Source organism: Triturus cristatus, chromosome 7 (assembly GCF_964204655.1).
Source record: "Triturus cristatus chromosome 7, aTriCri1.1, whole genome shotgun sequence".
Taxonomy (NCBI): Eukaryota; Metazoa; Chordata; class Amphibia; order Caudata; family Salamandridae; genus Triturus; species Triturus cristatus.
This window is the reverse complement of record NC_140590.1, coordinates 1,493,668,968-1,493,694,881: the sequence shown is the minus strand read 5'-3', so window position 1 is coordinate 1,493,694,881 and position 25,914 is coordinate 1,493,668,968. Positions and strand designations below refer to the sequence as shown.

Here is a 25,914-nt window from a genome sequence, read left to right as displayed (position 1 = left end):
TTATAACTTCAACAGTAGTTTATTATTCAACACGTATAACTTAATTATATATTACTTTACCATATAATAAATATATTTCAACAATAAAATTTTAAAATGAATTCACATCTAGAAGCAAGGACATGTTATACTTTAGTCTAAGACCAGTCAGGAGCGTCCCATAGCGTGTGAACCTACAAGACAAAAGGACAGAAAATTCAGTAGGAGTACTTACTTGCCCACCCAAAACTCCAGGTAGACGTCATGAAAGCACAATCTTGCCCAGCTGGCCATTCTACACCCCAACACTTGTAGAAAGCATTCTCCCAGCAGAAAAAAAGCATAAATACCACCAGGGCCGGCTTTAGAGAGCTGACTTGAAGGGAGACGCTGACCTGGGGGGGGGGGGGGGGGAAGGGGGCCTGGGCGAGCAGGTGCTTAGCAACAACTAGCGAATTTAAAAGCATTTGATGGAGTTCCTTGTGCATCCTGATTTGAGGCAGTAATTTAACGTGTCAAGGTGACTTGTGATTAATGTTCCTGCTAGAAAGAGATCAGAGTTTTGTCTAGAGGCAGTTTTGACTCACTATAAAGAAGCGCAGATTGTTACTATGCTTACGGCAAAGATCAGATCTGTATTTAAGATGTGAGGGAGGGGTCATGGAGCCACGAGGGGTGCTTTACCAGGTGGTAGTGAGGAGGTCTAGGAGGGGGGCTAAAAACAAAACAATTGTTGAACCGGGTGTCACAAGCACTTAAGCCAGCCCTGAATACCACTACAGAGCTGTGCATCCCTGCTCACGTTAAACACAAACATGGTCAGAGCAATGACATCAAGGTACATTATCCAGATTTTTTTTTATCAAACTTTGAAACTTGTCGGACACAAGACTCACCTATGGGTCTAGGACATGAAAGTGTGGACAGTGTCCTCAATGCTGGCTCTGCAGATTGGGCACCGTTTTAATCCAGGGGCACACCCCATACACACTACAAGATGGCCACAGGGAACAAAGACAAGGGAAACCTGGCTGTCCCTGCATATCTTGCACACTCGCTCTTCCTTTAGCTGACGCAACTGGTCCTGTACTGTTGCCGGTGGTCCTAAAAAATTCAGAAAAAAAAAAACTGTTTAATTCAAACTCCAAACCCCTTGGCCTTTCTTCAAACCATCACCAAACAAATATGCCAAAGCAAAATGGGGTAGTGGTCAAACATCCAGATTATGAAAAGAAAAACCCACAAAACACCACAAAAAAAAAAAATGAACACCAGACGAACCCAATTGTAATATGCGCACTGCGTCTGGAAGGGATAATGTAACATACAAGAAAATGGTGTCCAGTGCATAGAATCTGCAAGAGAAATCCCTTTACTTTAAGAATCAATTTATGGGACCTGGTTGATCAGAACCGGGATCAAAAAAGAAAGACGACTCAGTGGTTGACAGGGTGGTACCTCATTAATTGGCAGAACTCTGCCATCATAGTCATGATGACGAGCTGAACAATAAAGTAGTGCCAACTAGCATAGGTTTATTTCTTTGAAGCACTTCAATGGATGGGCAAGATCACTCTGGCAAGTTGAAAGAACAATGGTTTCAAATCCACTATGCTACTTCCATCTATCCAACCCCAGTGCAGTTCCCAGTTGACCATAGTCCATTTCAGTTATGCCTCATTTAATTAGTACTTGTGCTATTAATTCTGCAGTCGGGTGCTCATGAACCAGACTTTGAGGCTGTCAGTAAAATATGCAAGGCCATCGAGGATTGCACACTACACCCAATCCCAGGACCAAACCCATTCCTCTTATAGCTTGGGACCTGAACCTGGGACCTAGATTAAAGAAAATATAATCATTGGAGCCACTCTGCAAAATTATGAAATGTATTTTAATTCTGCAACCTACCCGCAAGTGTATTAAAATATTGCGCTCCAACTCTGACATCTCGTAGCTGTAAGTCAGGATCCGCTTGGACTCACCTCCTTAAAGATTAGACTTAGCTTATCGTTTCCCATTTTGTGAGGATTTGCTTATTTGTACAATCCCCCCCTCCACCTTAAGAGATGCAATACTAAAATGTTCTACTCTGCCATTGGTCATAAGAAACACTAAGGGAAAGTAAAATCCCACAAGTTGGGGTCTGGTACATAAAGCTTTAGGACAGGATAGGGTAGGATTAAATTTGATGAGGGAAAGGGACATGTGAACAGATTGGAAAGTTGCAGTGTAGAAAACATGGCTGACTCTTTGCAGTTTTATATAGCTCAAACTCAACCTGAACGTATTGGAGCACTGTATCTAAGCACCCGTTACATTACACATGGACACATTCATTTTTGTTAGGCATGGGGATATTAAGCGATTTGCCCAGAAACAGGATGTTGAGTAGACACCGAGACTCAAACCGGTGTCCCCAGTTCCAAAGCCAGCACCTCTGGCTGGTATGCCGCTTCTGCTGATTTGCATGACGAATAAATGCAGCCTAAAACCCATTATTTTGTTACCACAACCTCCCCTTCACAATTTTTTTTTACCTGCAGCCTCCAATTTGGCAGAAGCCCCTACTGCGCTGGGGTTGAGAGAGACTGGTTCTGGAGAAAGGACAAACAAAAGAAGGTCTTGAATCTGCCAGGATTTAAATCCAGCCTGAAAATCAACGTTACCACTCAACCTCCCTCTATGCACTACATCCAACAGACCCCTTACAAATACTTCACCAGCATGCTCAAATACAGGCTTTGCTAACGGAATAACTGCAATCAGAATAAAGTAAGGTAGATCAGTGCTGCTCCATCCTGGAGGACAAGACACAACTGATCTTTTAGACATACCATAGTATAAACAAAGAACCAGAAGAAGCAACATGCTCTAGTGGGGTGTGCCGAGTACATGGGACATGTTTGAATCCTTTCAGAACCCAAACTTCTTACAAGGAGGATTTTGTTGTGTAACCTACTGTCAAACATCGTTAAAACAGATCATACTTGGACCTGAAACTCCCTCCAAGCACACCCACCTCACCAGTCGACCATGTAGGATGAATATCTTAAAATGCTGAAGGTTTATCCCTGAACAAGTGAATGAACTTGCAGAAAGAACTGAAGATATGCTAGAATACAGAACACACACATTTGCTCTTGAATGCATTTTTCCAAAGGGGCATTTAAAGGTGACCTGAATTAAAGAACTGTAGCTATAACTAGCCAGTGCAACTGCACCAGTACTCAACAACCTATAAATACAGACTGTTTAAAACAGTTTCACCAAAGCAGATGACGCAAAGTATTTGTATTGAGAAAGTAACTCCTTTAAACCCAAACTTTTGAATGTGGAAAGCGAGATGTGATACCATGCAGGAGATGGAGGACGACAACTTTACCTTCACTAGGTGCATTGTCCATGTCAAAGTCCAGGATCTCTTGGTCACTGGGCAAGATAAGAGATGGGAAGGAACCCCAGGGTTTCACATCCTCCATTAATGCACTTTGGAGAATCTGTTGCGTGGTCTGCTTGAAGTGGCCCGCGATGACAGCCTGCATCAGCGGCGAGGTCAGATGATGGTCCACCCACGGTTGAGTGACAAGAGATGGAGATGAAGGAGCACAAGCAGGAGGCTGAGCAGTTGAAGAGCCAAGCCCTAGAAATGATCCAAACCAAAAACGTAGCACATTCACATTTGTGATTAATATTTTCTTCTAAAAAACTGCAAGGAGGCATAGATTACTCTAGTGAAAGCTTACTGAAGATCCAAATGGTGATAGGCTGGAGGGAAAAACATTTGCAAGTCACAAGATTGAAAGCATGGTTCTTTTGCCTTCTTCCCAACCACCAACACGAAGACTATGCTCTCTTAAGAGCCAGTCTTTGAAGATGCTGCGGTCCTTTGGATTAACCAGAAGTGCGACAGTGCCACCATCTTTCTCAATTAAAACTGGTGTGGTCCCTCATTCTCAACTTAAAGCCATACTAGAGCCCCTGCAATGGTGGAGCATATTTAGGCACGGGGGGGGGGGAATGTAAATGGAAGTGTTGTCACAGGGGATAATGATCCAGCCATTTAAGGTAGTCAGTGGGAAAGCTAGAATCCATTGGATTAGAGTCCACCTCGAGCAGAATTTCTAAGCACTTTCCTACCAATCAGACCACCATGTGCATAGTTGTCTCGACTGGAGCAATTTCTGCACTGAGGGTACATAGCGGTAGATGGGCATACCACCCCACAAGGATCAGTTTGTAGTGCTCTTCAATTTATTTATTTTTTAAAAGCCAGTTTTGCCCTGTACCTACAGTGCTAGCTTTGACACCTGCAAGTGGACCTTGTACTAGCTCTGTGGACTCTGCACCAGTCATGGATGCCAATTAATGGAATTAGCTTACCCTCACCTTTTCTTAAAGCACTCCAACCCCTGCCTTTACGGTCACCATCTGTAATTCAAAGGAGATCAGATGGCTCCTACAAAACGAATAAGCCTGCATCTTGGAGGGGAAGAAAGGGGGTGGTCAACGAGTGAGAACTTCTGAAGTTAAACTGGCACAATTTGGGTGAAACCTTTGGTGCCAACTGAAATACTCCGAGATCAATAAATAGCTGTTAGTTACCATGGCTTGAGTGCTCAGGTCTTTCCTAGAGTTCAGGAAAAACAAGAAGTCAGTAGTCCATACAAAGCCAAGGGTGCTTCAAGAAATTTGAATTACCAGACAAGTTCTCCTGCGGGAGTGTTGGATTAGAATACCATGGGTCTAGTTGCTATTGGGGCACATAAACAGTGGCCGTGGGAGGAGTTGCAAAACTCCATGCACTTCAATAGCTAGAGGTGGGACAGGCCATTGAGGACAATGAGGGAGGGGGTGGCAACATTGTTGATTATCACAGGAACGTAGGGGGGCTGCTCTCCTGGCATGATTAGTACTGAATTTGGTTTCACTTTGAAAGTATTATGGAGCTGAGCACACACAGTGCTCAAATATTAACTGTAGAGGCCCAAGAAAGAGGAGCCAGCCTTGGACAACAATTAAACTAGTGGACTAAGAGTTAAGTGCGCAGTTTAGCTACTGCATAAGGAGCACCACCACCACCCTGCTTTAACAGCTATAGAGGGAGTGGGGTTCTTGATGGGCCTAGTCTGTCAGCAGCTTGGCAGACAAAGGCTCATAATGAACTAGGGTGGAAATATGTATGAGTGGATGAATGGATGGGGTGAAATTATGGAGGAGTGAAAATGCAGGGTAGATGGATGTCTGGAGGGAAGAGTGAATACATAGTGAGTGAAAGAATAAATAGATGTATGCATGAGTGGATGGAACGATGGATAAGCCAGAGAGGATGAGGGAAAGGATGGATAGACTGAACAAAAAGGAGAACAGATAAGTGAAAGGAAGGACGGATGAAGGGGTGGATAAGTTGAAGGATCGGTTTGATGGATTGAGTCCCTGGACCAGTGGTGCCTCCTTTATGGGCTCCACAGCTACAGTACACCCTCCGTGCTTTGTGGTCCATTTTTATTGTATGGAGAGTGAATATTAGGTCACTCCAGGTTCACTGAAAATAAAATGCAGAGTCGCTTTGGGTCCTGCAACAAACAAAGCTGACATGGATTGCTGACACAGGTGCATGAAGGTGCCTGCGCCATTCCAGCACTGAGCAGGTCACTGTGACTAGGTGAGAGTTAAAGGGAGAGTCTATGAAGGAGTTACGGAGTGAGAATAAGTGACAGTAAGAGAATGTGCAAGTATCAATGCGAGTGAGGGCGAATGACAAAGTAACTGATTGTTACAGTGTGTGAGGCACACTAAGACATAGTAATTCATAATGAATTAGTCAGAATAGAATTAGTGAGACTGCATGAATTAGAAAAAACTACACAAGTCTGTAAATTTAGGATGTTATTTCCAAAAACCTGCACCGCCAGAGGGTCATTTTAGACACACTGGTGATGCAAGCCTCTCAACCCCATCTATGAGATTCAAAGCCACCCTGCATGTCCTCAGAGTAAAGCGCTGCTTGCCTTACTGTGTCAAGGAGGTTTTCCATGGGCATTGCAGTGGGTGTTCCTAAACACCCATGGATTTTGACGCCACCCCATATTTACAAAGTCACGTAAACCTGGGGTAGCACCAAAGCCTTACACTTCCACAGAGGAGGCTTAACGAGGAGAAATGTTTTCTAGTTTTATTTTATTTTTATTTTTTCTTTCCCTGTGCTGCAGAATGCATCACAAAGAACGAGGACAAGGCCTCCATGGATTGTTATTGTGCAGCAATGTGTCCCTTCCTGTACAAAAACATCCTGCCAGCAACGCAGAACAAGGGTGCCCATGTTAGAGCTAGGCAGCAAATTGTGCACTGGCTTAAAAAGACAGGAATGCACTGTAGCTCATAGAAATGGTGCATTCCTGCCTTCAAGACAGAAGACTTGCAGGGCTGCCCTACGCAAAATCTTTGTAAATGAGGCCCTTCGTGCAAGAAAGTGTGAGGGAACCCTTTTACAAGCTCATTGTAATATGAACCAAGGATTACACACTCCACTTTTAAAGTTCAGACACCAAAGGTTTTCTTCATTTCTTGAAAAGAGCCAGACACGAAGACAATCCACCAACTTCCTAGTTAAAAGACTCATCTTAGTATTTCTACTGGCATACCAACTCTGTATTAATCATGCACCTACATATAACCAGTTGCATCGTAGTTAACCAGACTGCTATTGTACATGGTGTAAATATCAACAATTCAGGGTGCACCATCCAATTGTGTAGCTCATATGCTTGAGAAAAACAATGACACAAACACCCCTGATCAGCCGGGCTAACTTGAATCCAGTGGCAAAGAAAGCAAGGGACCCACGTCTGGGCATACCCTGCCAATTTAGGGCGAACAAAGCAAACACAAGGAGAAGGATGGAGTGCTGAAACGTTTCAGACACTCACCCTCAGTCACAGATCTAGGTTTAATCCATCATTGTTCTTTTGCACTCTTCGCCACCCCAGTTCTGACCCAGCCATATGCAAATCAGTCTTGACACTGCCTTAAGGCCTGGCAGTTCGGGCTGGACTGTTCCAATGGGGCGCACGGTCATGGCAGATTTGCACATGGCTGGGTTAAAACTGGAATGGCATGGGAGCAACAAAAGAAAAATAAAAATCTTTTTTTTTTTTTTTAAAAAGGAGGGATTTAGGCCTAGATCTCTGTACTGGGGTGAATGTATGACATGGTTCTGCATTCTGTCCATCATTTGTTCTTATACATTTGAGAAAAACAATGCAAAGGCATCACAGCTATCAAATTCACAAACTCTAAAAAACACAGAAATTTAATAAAAGATAGAACTAGTTAGAAATATACACTTATTTTTTATGGCAGAAGGAGCTCATGATCGACTCCTTAGTAAGTAAGCCGCATAACCATCAAGCTTTACACCACCACTGCTCATTAATCCTCAACTCACCTTGGCGTGGTGTGGTGCTCCTTCCTGTGCTCTGCTGATCAGCCTTCTGAAAAATATATGATTGGCTCAAAGTTAATTTATAATCTTTTACAACTATCATTTTACCTCCTACACATTCCTCACAGGCTCTAGAGTGGCTCATAATGGACACCAAAGCCCCAAACAGGGATAGTTACTTGCAACAACTGGCAGAAAAATAAGCTTCACCAGTTCACTTACCCGCAAGCTGCGATTAGATACACAGCAGTCTGATTTAGTGTATCAGTTAATTGGAACCGCTACAGCAGTATCCAACTATGCACTTAATTTAGCAGCAGATTTTTCACCCTTCATTTGCAGCGCTTCTCACAGGGATGCTCTTCCACAGGATCAGGCTCATTCCTGTGCTGCACACAGTATGCAACTTACCGGAGACTGTGGACCTTCACAGTACTGCTCCTGGACAGCACGGATGAAATCCGGTCCCTTTTGTTGCTTCAGAAACGCACACCTGGGGAGTGGACAGAAACGGGTTGAGAAAAGGATCCGCATACAGAGAAGCTGCATCATTGATGGGATAGGTTCCAAAAAGCATGGACAACTAGCAGTTGATCAGTGTAGCAATTCACAAGGTTTAAAATGGGAATAATGGTCAATGGTCAACAAGTGTTTTGGTGGGAGTAGAGTCACAACGAACACCAGGATACATTTTCATGGAGGCTCAACAAGAAACAACAACTGGCGTCTAGAAGATCAGATGGTTATCACCCTTGTAGCCTAGAATGTTTTGACCCGTGTGAAATCCAGCCAGTCCCTTTAGGTTCAGATTCTCCTCACCAGCAGCATTTCCAAACCATCCCACAGCTTTCCAGGACTCGTACCCTCAGCCATGCTCTGCATTTAGTCCTGATCATCTTCACTTAGGGTTGATTGTACATAATTTAAAAAATGCCAATCAGCCCCCTTTCCTGTCCACAGCTGACCAACCAATGTCCCCTGGCTGCTCCTGAAGCCATCCCCTATAAGCTGCAGGCCAATTAGCCAGAGATAAGTCAGGCAGTCACAGGCCCATTGAAAACTGCATATAATGCACAATAGGACCTTCTGGGACTCCAAGTAGGTGACTTGCTGCAACCAGACTCCATGACTTCCACCTCAACTTGTGTCAGGCATTTTAGTTTCTAAAACTAGAAAAATATTAAATCTGATCAGTATCTGGAATGGAGGGGGGGGGGGGGGGAAGAGAAGAATTAAGGGCATGAATAGGGAGACCTGAATCATGACCAGTATTTTCACATAAAAACTTGAAATATTGGAAAAATTTAATTTAATCCTTTGAACAGCAAACCAAAAAGAAAAACAAACGTTTGAGCCATCTAAACTATTCACAAATTAGGCAATCTGGGCCAGTTTTTCCTATTTAATTACAAGATAGAATTTTATAGAAGACTGGATCCTAGTAGAGACCTTAAGCCACTTTTGAATCTGCAAATATAAACTTATAATCCTGCCCAAACAAGGGGCAAATCCAGACTGGAAACATGCCCCCCCCACCTCAAAGTCTAACTTCCACTCACAATACCACCCCTGCGAACCATGAGCTTTACTCACCAAGCGTGGCTCACCATAAAATAGCTAAATAAGCAGAGGTGTTGCCATCTATAGTGCAGCAGGTGCAATGGCACAAAAGAAAACTAATGCTGTGCCATTCCATTATGGCGGCATTTTGGAAGCCAACCCAGGGCAGTGGAATGTGATTTGCCTGCATGATGCCCTCATGTTCCCTTGCTAGGACATGAAAATGGCCACAGCCATGCAGCCACAGACCTTGGCCTACAGGGTATAGCATTCTGCCCGTGTAGGCAAGCCCTTCATTGCCCACAGAGTTCGCGAGCCCCATATAAATGTTGCAATACAAGCAAGCATCTGCAGAACTGCTAATAAGTCTAGAAGCAACTTAAAAGGCCAATGATGGTGTGAAGGGGGGGGGGGGGGGGGAGAGAAAGGGGGTCGGCACTGGTCATGCCAGCCAAGAGAAACCGGACGATGAAGCGAATGGAATTATAACTACAGATAAAATCAAATTATGAGACAGTTAAAATGGAGCAAAATAGAAGTGAGTCAGATCAAAAAGGGAGAATGTTGAAGAGGAAAGAGCAAACTGCATAATATGTTGAGGAGTGAGGCTTAAGAATCTAGCAATTAGGGGGGAGGGGGGGGGGGGGGGGAGAAGAGAGAAATGGAAGCATAGGAGTAAGAAAGCCAAAGCAAAGGAATGCAGTAAGAGAGAGTAGAGGCAAACTTTGCTGCAAGAAAAAGTGGGGAGGGGAGAGAGAAAAAAAAAAAAAAACACAAAAGCAAACATACGCTAGAGCAGAGTTCAGAGGTGTTGGGTTATGCAGTTATTTTCTTGCAGTAGCAAAGTCATGGACCGCATTATCCCAGCAGCCCACTCTTTGTGCCTTGATGAACCCATGTGCAGCAACCGAGTACCACCAAGAGTGTGAACTCTGCTCCCAGAGCCTCTGGTGTTTAAAGGAACAAGGAATCCAAGCTCCCTCAAATGAGGCAGGTATGTTAGGCAGGGCAAAGGAAGGGGGGTTGGGGAATAGAAAAAAGCTGTTGCTCCTAGAGGAGAAGAACCCTACTAGGCTACATCCGCATCTCAGACCTAGTGCGGAAGCTGGTTATCTTGGAATACTAGGTCACCTGGTGGGTCACTACCAAGGTGATAGTGCATTTGAATTGTCCAGTGTAAGTTGCACTGGAGGACTTTTGCAGGGATGGATGGGGTCTCCTTTTGAATACATCTGCTTGCTTTTGGCAGTACTGCAGCTCTCGTGTTTCATTTGGTAAGCTGGCTTCATGAATTGCCACACCCAGAAACTGCTAGTTCGGTATGCCATTTTAATGATTTCAGGGGTCTCTAGGCAAAACATTTTTGTGGGCCCCTGTATGGATCACATTTTAAAGTTTGCCATTTCGCAATATTCAATAGTACATTTTAACTGGGTAACAAAAACAATTGAGATTCCTTGCCTGGTGCTTCAAATATTTTTAGGACACTGGTTTAGAGAGGGTAAGAGGTAGCAGTAGGTAGAGGTAATAAACTAGACAGAAAGCTCAGTTTCCCCAAACAGCCCCTAGCATTTGACTTATAACTCCTCAGGAACAGAGTGGTGCCAGAGAGTACATGTGGAGAGGTGGTGTGGGCAGGGCAGATGCTGCAGAGGTCCAGAGGAGATTTAAGCAGTGCACTAAGGTTGCTTGAAAATGTTGAGGGGAGGGGGGTGGGAATTCTCCCTCATCTAAAAGTTACCATCAACCTGACAACATATCCCCACCCTGCCCGCCCTCCTCCTAACCCAATAACTTATTGAACGAGCGATATACTAAGTCTGGTTAACATGAACTCTTGGCGCTATACAAGTGTCATAAAGAAGCTCTGTGATCATTTAAGCACTGCACAATTAACAAACATTGTTCTATTCACCAGGCCTCCATCCCATCGGATGCTTTAAAGGACCCACAATGGTCACACTATGATTACCAGACCTTCCCTTGATAGGTAGTGCTCCAGCACATCGCAGCAGCGGAACATTACTACCAATTCCAGTGTACAAGCACTTTATCATAGTAAGTAGGTACTAAAGATACCCCATGCACCTCGGTCCATTTCTAGTACCTTTGACCCTGATGCCCTCTCCTGCTCTCCTCAGAGGAGCCAAGTCGCACCCTGACCACAGGCAGGAGTTCAGTGTGTAGGTATATTTTGTTCTTTTCACCGGGTGTCAAGTATCAGAAGCTGAAGATCAGCCATTCCACTCACAGCTGTGCTCACTTACCTGGGAAAACATTGGGCATGTCTCTTCCATGGGTCATGGTGCCCCTTCCAGTTACTAATCGCCGTACTGCAGTAGAAACACCTTACGCGGTCATCGTAACCTGCAGAAGACAATGCTGGTGAAAGAGGGAACTGTTTCGCCACAAACCACCCCATGGTAACAGCCGACAAAACCCCAAACACAAATGTTTATTACTGGCAGTGTCTTAAAGCAGAATACCCCCCACTCTAAGTTCTTTAGAGAATTCGGAGTATTGGCTGACAAAGGACAATATACGCTATTCATGGTAGGGCCTTTGCTATTTTTCAAAAATAGAAGTAGTTTGATATGTCAAAGTAGATACTTTTAACTAAATAAGATAATAAATGCACATAGGACCAATTTTGGGACCCATCAATACAGCAGCTGTATGCTGTACATTTGCAGTTGAGCATCATTGCATATAGGATAAGATTCTCATAGGAATTTTATCCTCTTACCAAATGAATTGCATCAAAAAAGTGTTACACATTTAATGAAATGCACCCATGGAAAGTACTTTAAATAAGGATTTTACATTGGTCCCAAGGTGTGCAGTGTTGAAAGATTAGCTTAGACAACCCTCATATGTTTAATCAAATAGTGTTTAAGATAAAAGCAGTAAGTATGTTGCCGTAACCAGCTCCCAGGGTTTTCCATCTGAAGCTGGTAGATCACTGTTGCTTAGCGGCCATTAGGAACAAGCATTCAGAAATGCAATAGGTCTCGTATTTGCAAGAGTTTCATCTATTGTCACTGTAAATGACATTGCCTTTTATTCATCTGTTTTGATCTTTAGACAAATAAAATCCATTGTCATTTACAATGCCAATAGCTAAAATTCTGGTTAATCCAAGACCCATTTCATTTCAAAGAAGCAGCCGCCATTTGCCGGGCTGCTTGTAAAGCAAAAGTGCGCATGGCACACTGTTGCAGGAAAGCATGCTGTGCCTGATGTAAGAAGCTCATTAGGAATAGTGCTTACAGACTTAAGACCTATCATGTAACAGAAGTAGAAGGGCCAGTACTCGTGGGAGACTACAAATGAAGACATGGTACTTAGGAGGGACTAACAAGCCTATTAAAGCAGAATCCACCATTTACAGAGGACAGTGACAAGCCACTGAAAAATATGGGTGGAGTAGGCTGTGCGTTAAGTCGACTAAAGCATGCTTCACAGAGCAGCGCAAGCGCTGCCCAGGCATGACCAAAGTAGTACTGCATCCAAGGAAACAATGTTCCACTACACACTTTAAAGAGGTAGATGGGTGTAGCTCCAAATCACCCTGTATTAGCATGGGGGGGTGTAATGAGAACCCCACAATTTCCAAGATAACAATCTGAATGCTTAAAGCGTGTATTGGACTGAGAATAAGTGCGGTATTCGAGACATTTTTTCCCAGGGTACAAGGCAAATTATGGCCCATTTGACTAATTGGTCGATTCACCAAACTCATGTGTGATATTATTTTCCTCATTAGGAATGAATTGCTTTGCTGCACTAGTAGACCTAAATAAAAAATTTAGAAAAAAATACTATCAAATAACCATAATCAGCAGGGTTGCAGGTATCGTTGACTGAATAGTGTGTAAAAAACATGCGCTGTCTGGTCATGAAGCAAAGAAAAAAAATATATATACACAAAAAAAAAAAAAAAGGAGGCCCTTCATCAATTAAACAATACTAATTGCTACATCTGAATAAATATGAAAAAATGAAAGTTATTCTTCATAAAATTGGATGAGTGGAAGGATAGAGATTTATTAAGCTGGGATGAATATAAATTTATCAAGACAGAGAAACCAACAATCCCCGTGTTCTATATGCTCCCCAAGGTTCACAAAAGTCTCACAAGTCCACCGGGGAGACCGATTATTTCATCTTGTGGGAGCCTTTTTGAAAATGCATCACGTTACATAGATTACTTTTTGAATCCAATTGTGAAGTCATTGTCTTCATATATTAAAGACTCAACGGATTTTTTAAAGTGTATCTATGATGTCAAATGGGGTCCAGAGACCATGGTGTTATTTGCAACACTATATACCAGCATAAGACACACCGACTTAGGGGTGGGCGGAATTTGCGTAATCGCGTTACGCAAATCTCCGCGAAACGGTAAAAAATCTCCGCGAACACGCATAAATTCCGCGATACTTTTTTCCTGTTCGCGATCGCTGTTTGCGTGCTCGGGGTGAAATATCTCGCGAACACGCATATTGAGAACGCGAACAAGTAAAAAATTTCGCGAAGTCGCGGAACGCAGATTTTTGGGCAATTTCGCGTTCTCCGCGGAACGCGAAATTACACAAATTCCGCAAATTCCGCGAACGGAATTTACCGCCCAGGCCTACACCGACTGTTTAAGAGCAACTGAATACTTTTTAAAGAGAAGACCAATTAGACTCTTGGAACACAACAAGATGATTTTAGAACTAATGGAGGTGTCTAACAAAAAACATTTTCATGTTCAATGAGGAACTCTTCCAGCAGGAGCAAGGGACTGCGATGGGCACCTGTTTCGCCCCCAGTTATGCGAATTTACATCTTGGCTGGTGGGAGGAACAGGTGCTCAGAGACAGTCCGCTGGAACACTGGTCGGAGCATATACTACTGTGGGTTACATTTATCGATGATGTCTTCGTGCTGTGGCAGGGCACGGAGACAGATATAGCATCATTCATCGAAGACCTGATTTTAAATTTAATCAATCTAGATTTTGTAGGCCACCACAGTAGGGTTACTATAGACTTTAGATAGTCGGGTGAAACCTGTAGGGGGAAGTTGGAGACTTCAGTGTTCCGCAAGGCTACTGCCGGAAACAGTGCTCCATGCGGGGAGTGCTCATCCATCTGCATTGATCAGGAGCATCCCCTTTGGAGAGTTCTTCAGAGCTAGGAGAGCATGCAGCAACCAGGATGAATGTGTCAAAATTGAGAAAGATGACTTATAGATTCATCCAAAGAGGATATTCCGACTGTAATCAAGGGGGCTTCTTCCAAGGCAAGGAATTTAGATAGACAGAAAATCCTATTTGAACCATCAAGAACCAAAACAGAGGAAAACACAGAAGATAAGAATAAAAAGGTTATCAACTCCAGATTTATAACAACGTTCAATGAGAAACAAAGAAATAAGATCTATTCTAAACAAACACTGGCATCTAGTGAGAAATGACCCCGTTTTAGGTTCTAGGATAAAGAAACATCCTGACATCACCTATAAAAGATCAAAATCATTGAAAGATCTAGTTGTAAGGAGCGAGTATCAGGAGGTGAGAAGACAAGCTCCCACCTGGTTACACCAAAAACCAGGTTTTTAAAAATGCCCAAAGTGCAAAGCGTGCCAACATGGCGTAAATTGCACTGTTCTAAAAACATTTTTTAATAAAACAATCACTATTAAGAGTTATTTGACCTGTAAGTGTAGCTTTGTTGTTTTTTGTTACGATGCCCCTGCCCAAAAATGTATATAGGGAGTACAACTCTCCCTGTATTCAAACGAATTTTACAGCACAGGAGGGCGATCGTAAACCAAGACAGAACATATCCCATAGCACGTCATTTTGAGACCCACCACCAAAGTAACCCGATATTTTTACAAAACTCCTGTATAGCTGAAGTCCCGAGGAGATAGGGAGAAGGAATTGAGAAGATTGGAAACATACTTTATTCTAGAATTCAATTGTAAAGAGCCACAGGGGTTAAATGTGGATGAGGATCTCTACACCTGTCTTGAGAAACCTGAAGAATAGGGAATAGAAAACTGCACACATGATTAACCATTAAGGATATGGTTTTTCTTTTTGCCCTTTTATGTTTAATGGTAAAAATTTGTCAATATAGAGGTGAATTTGACACAAAACGACTGCTCTGCAAAACAATGTTTTTTTATTTTGCTGGTCCGAATATTCGCAAATGTGTGGATATGCAACAATGTTTTATCTAAGTGTATTGGATTGAAGGGAACAAATATGCACTTTATCCAAATAATTGCCTAAGTTTATATAAGCACTTGCACTTTAATGATATAATTTATCAGGATAAATTATATCGATCAATCAATTCTGGTATGGAATGTATAAGAAAATGATGTTGGCTTTGCACTAATAGTAGATGTATAATAACTAGTTACATACATCAATTATTTGTATTTACTAGAATACGGACCTACGGCGTAATTTGCACAATAAGCACTAGCACTTTAAACGATAATTTATTAAGGCACTTGCCAAATACAACTGTTAGTTTGCATTTGCACTTTATTCTCCCCTCGTTCTCTGTATAATATTTAGAGAAATAATATTCTCGAATATGACTGAGAGAATAGCAAGGGAAAACAAGATAATGGATAAGCTGTGCAACACAAAAACATGGTTAAGGAATAGAAATGTACATGTTAAGAAATGGCGGCCGAAGTGTACCGAGCAGAGACCGATATAATGTGTCAAGTCCCTCTTCGACGTTGCTTACCAAATGTTGGGTACTTTATTGACAAAAAAATGGAGCACAAACATCGTGAACAAGGCAGCGTGAGTCTGCTGAAACGTGTTGGTTTTTCCTCGTTCATGGAGAATAAAAGACAGAGTGCCAAAACTTTAACTCTGGAGTGCTGGATGTTTATTCCGAAAACGAAGTATAATATATATATATATATATAGTTTGGGGAGCTGAATGCCTCGAATCTGCATGACTTGTGAGTGGCAACAAATCCGACCAGCGAGAGCACCTCAAGAAAAATGCAACCTGTGTTTCTATATATCTACTGGCAGTCACCAGTAGATAGTTCTAGTTAGAACCGTGTTTCCATAGGAAATCTCAAAATTCTATTTTGAATAACTTTGGTGCCGGTTGACGAATCTTCGCGAAATTTTCAAAACTAATGGGGCACTCCGCTCATCTCCTAGCCTGAAAGTCTCGGGGGGGGGGGGGGGGGGGGGGGGGAGATTCGTCCAGCGGGGGCCGAGAAAAAAGGGGTCCCAAAACACGTTTTCCCCATGCATTTTCCCACAGGACCTTTATTCGGAGGTACAGCCCGAACGGCTGAACAGAATTACTTGAAATTTGGCAGAGAGGTAGTCCTCAGGTCAGGGATGTGCCTTTTGCATATATGGAGTCAATCTGTTCAGTAGTTCCTGAGAAAATTGCAGTTAAAGCACATAAATATCTATAGGCGCGCACCGTGCGCGCACCCTAACGCGCTCGAGCGTAATTCTGATTGGTGGTTACATGTCAGTCAACGTTCGAAATCAGGAAGTGTCGGCCGCCGTTTTGTTTTCAGTGCGAGAGTGAAAAAGGAAGGTGGCGAACGTGAAAAGGGGGCAGGGTAGAGAGTTCCTGACCCCCTAGCCTTTGTCAAAAAAATCGCGGGGGTGCGCGCACGGTGAAAAACCATTAAAAAACCAAACATTTTTAATACGTAGATTGTAAAATATATAGAAAAAATATATACATGACTTAGCATTTAACAAAATCGTACAAATTCACTGAAAAAAACCATAGGTTTCACACACGTTATAGTTAGGTGGATATTTCACTCGTAAAAAAAAACGAGTTATAGTTATCTGAACTAACTATAACGGGGGAATTTCATTGGTTTTTTACGAGTGAAATATCCACCTAACTATAACATGTGTGAAACCTATGTTTTTTTTAAGTGAATTTGCAAGGTTTTTTAAATGCTAATTCCTAACTATAACGTGTGTGAAACCAATGGTTTTTTCAGTATATATATATATATATATATATATATATATATATATATATATATATACACAAAAACATACACACACACACACTAAAGTTCCCTAAACTTTTTGCTTTTTCCCTAGACCTTTTTTCTTACACGTGTTGCCAACTTAGATGCTCTGGACACTTTGCCACTGCTAAACAGTGTCAAAGTGCAAGTGTTGCTTGTGTAAAGTTTAATGGCGTTTGGTTGTCCATTATTGGTATGTTTGCTTTACTAGTAAAGTCCCTAGTAAAGTGCACTGTGTGTGCCAGGGCTAGTAATGCAAATGCTACTGGTGGGCCTGCAGCATTTATTGTGCCACGCACTCAAGTAGCCTTGGAAAGGGAACTCAAGCCTGCCATTGCAGGGCCTGTGCGCAGTTTCCTAAACTGCAGTGTTCTGGTAAGTGCATGCACTTACCAGACCCTGCCCTTCCCATACACATCAGGCACCCCTATGTTAGGTCTAGGGTACCTCTAGGACAGGGTGCAGTGCATGTGAAAGGTGGGACATGTACCATGGTGTGTGCCATGTCCTGGCAGTGAAACACTCCCATTTCGTTTTCGCTGCTGAAAGGCCAGCTTGCCCATTAGACTAGAATGGAAAGGCTGGGTAATGTGTTTAACAGCCTTTCTTACTAAAGGCTTAAGATGGAAAGGTGAAGTTTATTATGCCTGAACTCACCCTGCAATAACTTTTTTTTATGAAGATGGTTTTTGCATTGTGTGTTTGTAAGCCACTCTTTTAGATGTGGCTGGGTTTTGTGCTTTAAGCATTTCTGTGCAGCTCTGCCTGGTTGTGGATGGACTGCATTTGAAAGCGATAGGATCTGGAGAATGTCTTGACCAAGAGGAGGAGGTGATAAACACCAGTTGCAGGTCAGCCTGTGATTAAAGAGGAGGAGAAGGCCTAGAGGTGAAGAGGACTGGGCTGGTGATATAAAACAATTGTCCCATCTCTTGCTGAGTGATTGAGAAGCCAGACCCCCACTAATCAAAAAGGGAGAAGGTGTCACTGGTAGGGAGTCACCCAGAACTGGTTTGAGCAGGGGTCATTGCCCCCTGTAACACAGACTTCAAAGCCATTGAGGAGTATAACTATGTGAGCTGAAGCCCCTGAACTTTGGAGAATGGCTTGATCAAGTGTGAACAAGACTGGAGCTACTTCGTGGATCAAGAGGAACCTTTGCCAAGGAAAAACAACTGAATAGACTGTTGGATAGGACTGCTCTTGCTGTGTGATCTGGGGCTGGCCTGCAGTTTGTGGTTTAAACCAAGGAAAGGCTGTAGGGACTTTGCTGTGTGCTCTATCCCCCCTGCTTGAAGAACTTTGCTGTTTCCTGAAGTAACTATCCCCAAGGGCCTGAGGTGAGCTGGCTCCCAGTTGGAAACTCAGGAACACAAAAGTTTCCAGAGAAGACTCTCAGATACGCCGTGGGTGCGTGTGCTCTGTCTAGCCAGAGACCTTCTCAAGTTGTGCCCTGTGATCTTGGGCAATGGGAGTTGCAAAATTGACAAAAACGCGGTGTGCATGTGCTCTGCCTAACCAGAGTCCTTCGAGAGGATTGTCCTGTAAACGTGTGTACCGAGGAGCCAAGTAAAGTCTCAGCGACACTGTGCGTGTGCTTGGGGGCAGCCTGCGACTTTGTGGATTGGCCCATGATCGTGCACACCAGAAGAGAGTGTGCCTCAGCAATGCTGTGAGAGTGTGCTGTTCGCAGCCCGAGACCCTCGCTGGAGGTGCCCTGTGTTTGGGGGCACTGGGAGATCAAGTGTGTCTCAGCGATGCTCGTGCATGTCATGCGTAGCCGGAGACCCTCGTGAGGAGTGGTCTGGGTTAGCATGCACCCAGAGGTCCTGTTCGTCGTGACTGAGTGAGGGTGTAGTGTGCAGCCTGGGATTTTCCCCATTGCCCGGAAAGTCAGATTGCATCGGAGGCCCAAGTCACTGGACGAGGTGAGGAGAGTGGGTTCACGCCCCCAGGTAGCGTGTAGACTCCTGGGGTGGGGCATGGGCTCGGAGGAAGACACTCTGCCTCTCTGTTCTGCAGTGAGTTATGCATTGCACTAGGTTTGCATAGCAAACTGCCTGATAGATGTGGTACACCTTGTCTGAATCCTGCAACACGATCTACCGGATTGTCGTATTACACATTGCATTAGTGTTGCATAACGAATTGTCCTATAACTGTATTACACGTTGCATTGCTTTTTCCCCACCAGAGTACCTGAAGGGGGACCGTACTTGTTGCATTAAGGGGGCATAACAGTTTACCAGGTTGTTACTTTACGCATTGCATTACAGTGACAGTACAAATCGCCAGATAAACGTATAACGATGTGCATTATTCTTATGTTGTGAAGTACCAGACTATTGATTATTGAACTGCATATTACGACATTAGGATTACGTAGGCTTGTTAGTTCAGCTCAATAGGCCATGGGGGAACATTACCCCGAAGCATATGTTGGTTTAGTATTGTCGGGTTGCATCGTATATCGTTTTTATAAAACATACTTGTTTGCTATGAAACTCGTGTGGAGTCTATTTGTGATTTCATCATTGGATTGCTGTGAGTGTAATTACAAATATTCTACACATTAAACCTTGAAGACAAGTCTGGCTGCTCGTGCCAAGCTACCAAGGGAGTGGAGCAGGGGCCATCTCTGGAGGCAACCCGTCTTTTCCCCAACGTTGGGGCTCACGGGTCCCTGCTTGGCCTGCGGTACCTACCTCAGCCAACCAGGGATCTTGGAGATTCTAACAATATATATATGCAAAATTGCATCAGAAACTGTGCAATGACCGATAAAGTAAAATGCTTCATGTGTGACAACTGTAATCAAAGTAGTTCTTGAAATTATTGTTTGTACAAGCAAACACAATGTTCAGTCTTATGAATGATCAGTTGGGAAGGAGTTGAAATCGCTACAAAAGCGTGGATATTGAGCAGGTCTGTGCCCATAACACAGCCAAGGCAGTTTAACTTGAGCAGATCTACACAACCTCAGCAGAATATTTGTGTTGTACAGACCGTCTGGATTTCAGTAACTTTGGCAATGCTGATCAAGCGCCTTTAGCATGAAGTCGACATCTGCCTACAATAGGGGATGCTTGAGGAAAGCACAAACACTTTGGTTTGTTCATACACCTCTTAAGGTGTTAGGATTTCTTTGAGTGCTGTTCATTTTAGCTTGATCAGTGACCATGTTTTAGACAGATTAAGTCTTGCCGAAAATAATTCATTACGTTCTGAACAAACAGTCTATTGTGACACCATTTAGGGACAGGATGCAGTAATAGTGAGGCTTTAAAGGGGACCAGCAATTGTGGCTCGACAACTAAAGCAGACAAATGCATATTCAGCATGGGGTCTATGGATTTAGGCCATACCACAAGAGAAGGTATAAAACTAGGTTCAAGCAGCGTCTGGATGCCAGTGCCCAAAATTAAACTAGTCATTCTGGGGCCTTGCTGAGTATTACCAAGGATTGTGGGAATTCTGCACTTGTTAACCAGTTATACAGCTTTAAAAAGAAAGGGATTGGGTTTGAATGGACAAAAGATTCAGAATAGCTTGGAGATTCATGAATATTGTTACTGCCACAACCTTTAGTAGGTTAGGATTAAAAACAACGCTGATTGAAAGTCTAAAAAGGCTAGGTGTAGTCTTGTAACATACTGATCAGTGGTTGTTACAAGGTGAACTCTTCATATAATCACTTACATGCAGTTGGGGAGTTCAACATTCAGTTCAATTTTGTGGTCTTAGCCTATTCTGTTAAATTGTACCACAAACCCTTAACACAATTGTACTCCCAAGGTTTCTGCCCAGGATTTCCAGATGGACAGAAGGGACAAGGAATAGGATTATGGTGCAGTAAGCGGCAGGACTGAACGATAAAGTTGCAGATGGTTGCTCTATGCCATCTGTGGTAAATGAAGGGAATTAGGGTGAAGAAGTTTTGTGAGTTAGGCCGACTGACATAAGCAAAATAAGTGGAGTACAGCACTAGCAAGAGATCAAGTAAAGGGTAAAGTGGCACAACGTTGTCTACACAATACATTGTTGGATGGAGAGAATTTGGGAGTGAGCAAAATAGTGTAAAGACTATTTGAGGTGGGAAGAGGACTCCTGCTGAATTGGGGGAAACAAATTCCTCCAAGTCTGCCAAATGTGTGACATTCGGAAAGGAATATAGGTCCAAGGTGAACACCCAGTTAGAAGAACGGATTTGGGAGTGAAGCCACTGCTGACAAATCTAAAAGAATGATTGTGGCACCTTGGTCACCAGCCAGGACATGGTAGTCTTTTGGAAAAAATTAGTTGTCAAGAAGTATTTATATTTGTTTCCAGCTAACAAACAGCAGATGTGTTGAATTGTTTCTGTTCCATATGGGTGTGGGTAGAAATTAGGAATCTTGGGACCGTCACTATGGTAACAGGCGTTTTTAATCAAGGAAGAAAATAGAAAACGGATGCCTAATGCCATTAGCACCGATGGAGTGCCAATTTGTTTTCTGAAGAAATTAGTGATAAAAAGAAGAAAAAAAAAAAATATATGCATGGGTATACCCCACAGGACACTGGTTTGGTTGTCAAGATAAATCTCATGATCACAGGTAGTAGGCGAAAGAGAGAAAGGAGATAAGTGAAGTCCGCTTTACAAGTTCTTGTGGACTCACCATACAGCTCCTAATGCGGCTGCATGCAAGTATCCTTTTTAGGATGGGCAGGGAAGGATGCCTGCTTCAAGATTTTCCTCTTTATGTTTGGACAGGAGGAAAGGACATAATTCAAGAAGTTTGGATATGCAGTAATATGGTCATGAAGAACCAGCAGACAAAACAAGGTATGAGGAAGATGAGATGGCATTGTGAAGACAGAGTGCCGGTGACAAAACTAAGTTGTGGGGGGGGGGGGGGGGGGGGGGGGGAAGAGGAGAAAAATCCTCCAGTCGACAGAGGGCTGAGATAGTGTATTACAAAAATAAATGTGCCCCTTGACTCCGGTCCAGAGAACATTGGTGCTGTTGCATGCAAATAGAGAAATAAAAAACGTAGGGTAAAAGTGCAACACTTCTCATTTTTCTAAAAGGTGTCATCTTTCTACTTTGTAGGGACACGTAATTTCGTACTGTATATTGCCATGTAAAATATGGTCTTTTGTTAGTATGAAGGGTTTAGATCATATGTACAGACCAGGTCGCCCCGCTTTTTTGTATTTACAGATGTTGGGAAACTTAATCCATTATATCCATGTTTGGCTTCTTAAAAAGTTTACTCAGGACTATGAAATTTTTAAGCATTTAATTGTCAGATGTAAAACATGTCAGAAGGATTCGGTTGCGAGATGGGATACACTAGGTATGATACAAATTTCGCTGGCTCTTTGGACGCAATAGAAACTATTGTTTAAGTGAATTTAAGAATCTTAAGGAATTTGTATTTACTCTGTTTTAACGATTTTTAAATATAAAATGAAATGTTTTTATATGCCTGCTTTTATGATTTTAATGTTTAAAATCGAACAAAGTTCGTTTTGAGATGTACATAGAGTATTTTTTACTGAAATTTACTTTGTCATCAGGTGTTGTGCATTATCTCTGGATGCATTAGGACAGATCTGCAGGGATTACATCATTCCAAGTGAGCGTCTTGATAAGTTGGATCTAACCTTAACCAAGCCGGACTGGGTTTGCACTTAAGTATTGGTAAATTCAGGGCTTTAAGTGAGCCGGTCAGTTATTTAAAGGGGGCCTCTTAACCAGTCTATTTTGTGCCATGGCACAGGCGGTCCGTTTCTTTCTGGACTGCAGTGACAGCATGCTAATCGTGTGAGTGTGTTCACAATGCTCACTTCTCACTAGTGGAGAAGTTATGGTATGACATCATGCCAGGTGAGTTGTAGGGAAGGGAAATATTTTAAAAGTTATTTTCGCTCTGGATTTTCCCCTTCTCTTTCTGAAACTCAGGAGCAGCAACGTTGTGGTGGTGTCACCAGAGCTTTAAGTGGAAGTTTTCACTATTATATACAAGCCATAGTTACTGCTTATTTATCTTATGAAGCTAAAAACCATTGACAAAGCCAATAGTCCTGACTTGTAGGTATGATGTTACCTGTGTGATATATCTGGATGCAATGACAAACAGCAAAATACAAGTAGGGCGGAACACTATGCCAAGCACAGATTTTTAGCTTAAGCGTTTTTAAGCCATGCCCTCAATTACATTGGCCATGCCCCTTTGAGAGACCACCCCCCCTCCCTATTTCATCCCACTTAAATCCCTGGGTAAATTTATTTATCCAGTTGTTTTAAAGGGTTTTTTTAAGAGCAGGAAGCAAGGATGTAGGCTAAGTGGTGACTCTAGGTCATAGGAGGGGGACTGCTCTAGCCCCTCTTCACGTTGCATGCAATGAAACCGCAGCACTAACAGTTGTGTAGCCACCTTGAAGTAAATAGCACATCAATTCAACTCTAGCATAAAAAAACTGGCAGACACCATGCTTAAGACATGGTCTCCGCAGTATCTTCACTCACCAACATAATAAAAGCCAGCCCGGGCGAGTTCACTCGGCAGCACCTGGTCCATTGGCCAGCCGCTGAAAGAGTACTCCCGCTTCCATTCGCGTGCCATGTCTGGACGCGCTGCCTTCTTTAATTTGGAGGCCTCTGGGCTCATACCCTGAGAGCCATCCCTCCAGTCTGGACTTAGACCCACTGGCTGCTGCTTGGGTATGTTGCCCACTTCCCTGCCCATGACAAAGTTGCAGTACGGGATGCACTTCCGATGCTCCTGCATGGCACTTGCCCGAAAGACCCTACACTTCAGAATGGCCCCACAGGAGAAGCACTGGACCCGGTCCTTGGGCCCCACGTAAAATAAGCCAGCGCAGGCCAGCTCTGCGCGAAACGCCTGAGAAGCGGACGGCCACCCTTCGAAGGACCTCAGTCTGTTGAGCTCGCGCTTCATCTTCTCTCGCGTGCAGTCTTTGTTCCTCGCGCCAGCTTGCAGGTTCTCGTAGGTCTTCCCAATGTGCTCCAGCACAGAGAGGAAACCTTCGGATTCGATTGAGCTGGAGGAGCGACGCCTGGCACCACGAGGGGCATCTGGCCGACAGTGGGCGTAGTTACTCATACCGCTTAGGCTCTATACGAGAAAGCAGGGGCGCCTCAAGCTTTGGGATGCCAGGCAGGATTCCTTCACACCAATGGCGGGGTTGTGGCAGTGCCCAGTGAATTATCCAAAGAGGCCGATTTAGTCTCTCGGTTGGTTCCAACAGTGAGAATATACACAGGTCCTAAAATAAAAACAAAGATATAGGTTATATTAACAAATTCTAGAAGGAGGTTGACAAGTATTAATAGAGCAATAGACCCGTAAATCGGCGGGACCACAAGGAGCAAGAGGCGAGGGCAGGAGGGCGATACCAAAGTCATTAATAAAACAACCGACTTTAAGTCCAAATATCAGGACTAAACCTCACAGAACACATTAACTCAATCGTGGACCCTGTGGTGGAGAACATCCATGTTACATTAAGGGAGGGGTGCACGCTAATGCAGGAGGTGCACCGGCACCTGTCCTTTGCATCCCAGTACTAGTTGCTGGATTTTAGTGCCCAGACTTTGGTGTGGGACGAAAGAGGAGGCCGGCACGTTTCCTTGTTTGCCCTGGGGCCCATGACAGCCCGGCTGCAACGGTGCTGCGTTTATATACGGAGCCAGTTAAGTAATGTAAGGCAGATGGAGCATGGGTAGTGGTGAGTTTAGCACACAAAATTCATACCCCACAACAGATACATTCACCTGTTCAGAGGCGAGCCCATCTATGGTGCAGCAGATTCAGAGGCACCCGAGCCCAAACATTGGGGTCGGCGGGTGGTTGGGTAGCATTTATATTGGTTTCTCAACACTGCCTTGCTATGCAAAGTCATCTTTAGTACTATTTAGATAGGGTAGGTCAGTAAAACTGATTCTCCCCCCCCCCCCCCCCTCTTGGAGAGTTACATAGTGCTAACTTGACCCAAAGGTATCGGGTATCACATGAGCACCAGTTGCTTCCACAAGGACACATTAATTGTTGTTAGGCACGGGGAGATTAAGTGATCTGCTCAGGATGGTGAGCGTCATTACCGAGACTCGAACCCGGTTCCAGGATTAGAGACCCACCGCCCTAACCCCGAGTCCACAACCATTTCCCTCCAAGATGGTGAAAGGTACATCAGGTGAAATCACGAGACGGCAGCCTCAGTATTCGGCAACGACAAACTCTTATAGGAAACTTCGGGCCCCTCGCCTTAGTTTATAAATCAAGCAATTTTATGTTATACTGTAGACATTTCTTTAGCCAATAATTATTGTGTCTGCACAGACATATAAACACACCATTATGCGAGAAAATGCAGAAGAGGAAAACCAGAAAAGAAAGTTAAATCACAGATTAGTTACCTGTAGATAATTTCACAGTCATATGGCATACACATAACAATTTGTTGACAGGCCCTCGTTGGTAGTACAAGGTTTGTTTTTTACAATTTAACAAACTAATATTTTACCAGGCATTAGAAATGAATCGCGAATATAACTAGGTACGAGCAAACTAAACCAGAAACTATGCGCCATGCCACAAAAAAAGAGTTAAGCAAACATTAAGCACAAAAGCAGTGGAAAATCAACTTCACAAAATCAAACAAGCAGATAAAACGCAAGCACGCCCTCGCAGCGTTTAGGAAAAAAAATCCTCCGCAGCGCCAAGAAACAAAACTAGTTCTCCTACCCTCAAACAAGAACTCGCCAAACGAATGAACTCACAGGTTCACCTCCACTTCCTTTTACATGAATTACCAGTCCCACCTGATCACTATCCGTTCCACAGAACCCCAATTCGTCCCAGGTGAGGCCTATTCCTTGT

At 43.4% G+C, this 25,914-nt stretch overlaps 1 protein-coding gene across 1 annotated transcript; it reads right to left on the bottom strand.

Moving 5' to 3' along the window:
* Positions 1 to 25,914, bottom strand: LOC146812247 (baculoviral IAP repeat-containing protein 7-B-like). Its single transcript, XM_085619263.1, has 9 exons — positions 25,780 to 25,914; positions 23,541 to 24,301; positions 11,251 to 11,350; positions 7,835 to 7,916; positions 7,427 to 7,472; positions 3,365 to 3,622; positions 2,520 to 2,576; positions 876 to 1,083; positions 1 to 173 (listed from the first exon to the last, which is right to left on the bottom strand). Exons 2-8 carry the CDS (start codon positions 24,136 to 24,138, stop codon positions 884 to 886), a joined length of 1,341 nt encoding a protein of 446 aa, XP_085475389.1. The 5' UTR covers positions 24,139 to 24,301; positions 25,780 to 25,914; the 3' UTR covers positions 1 to 173; positions 876 to 883.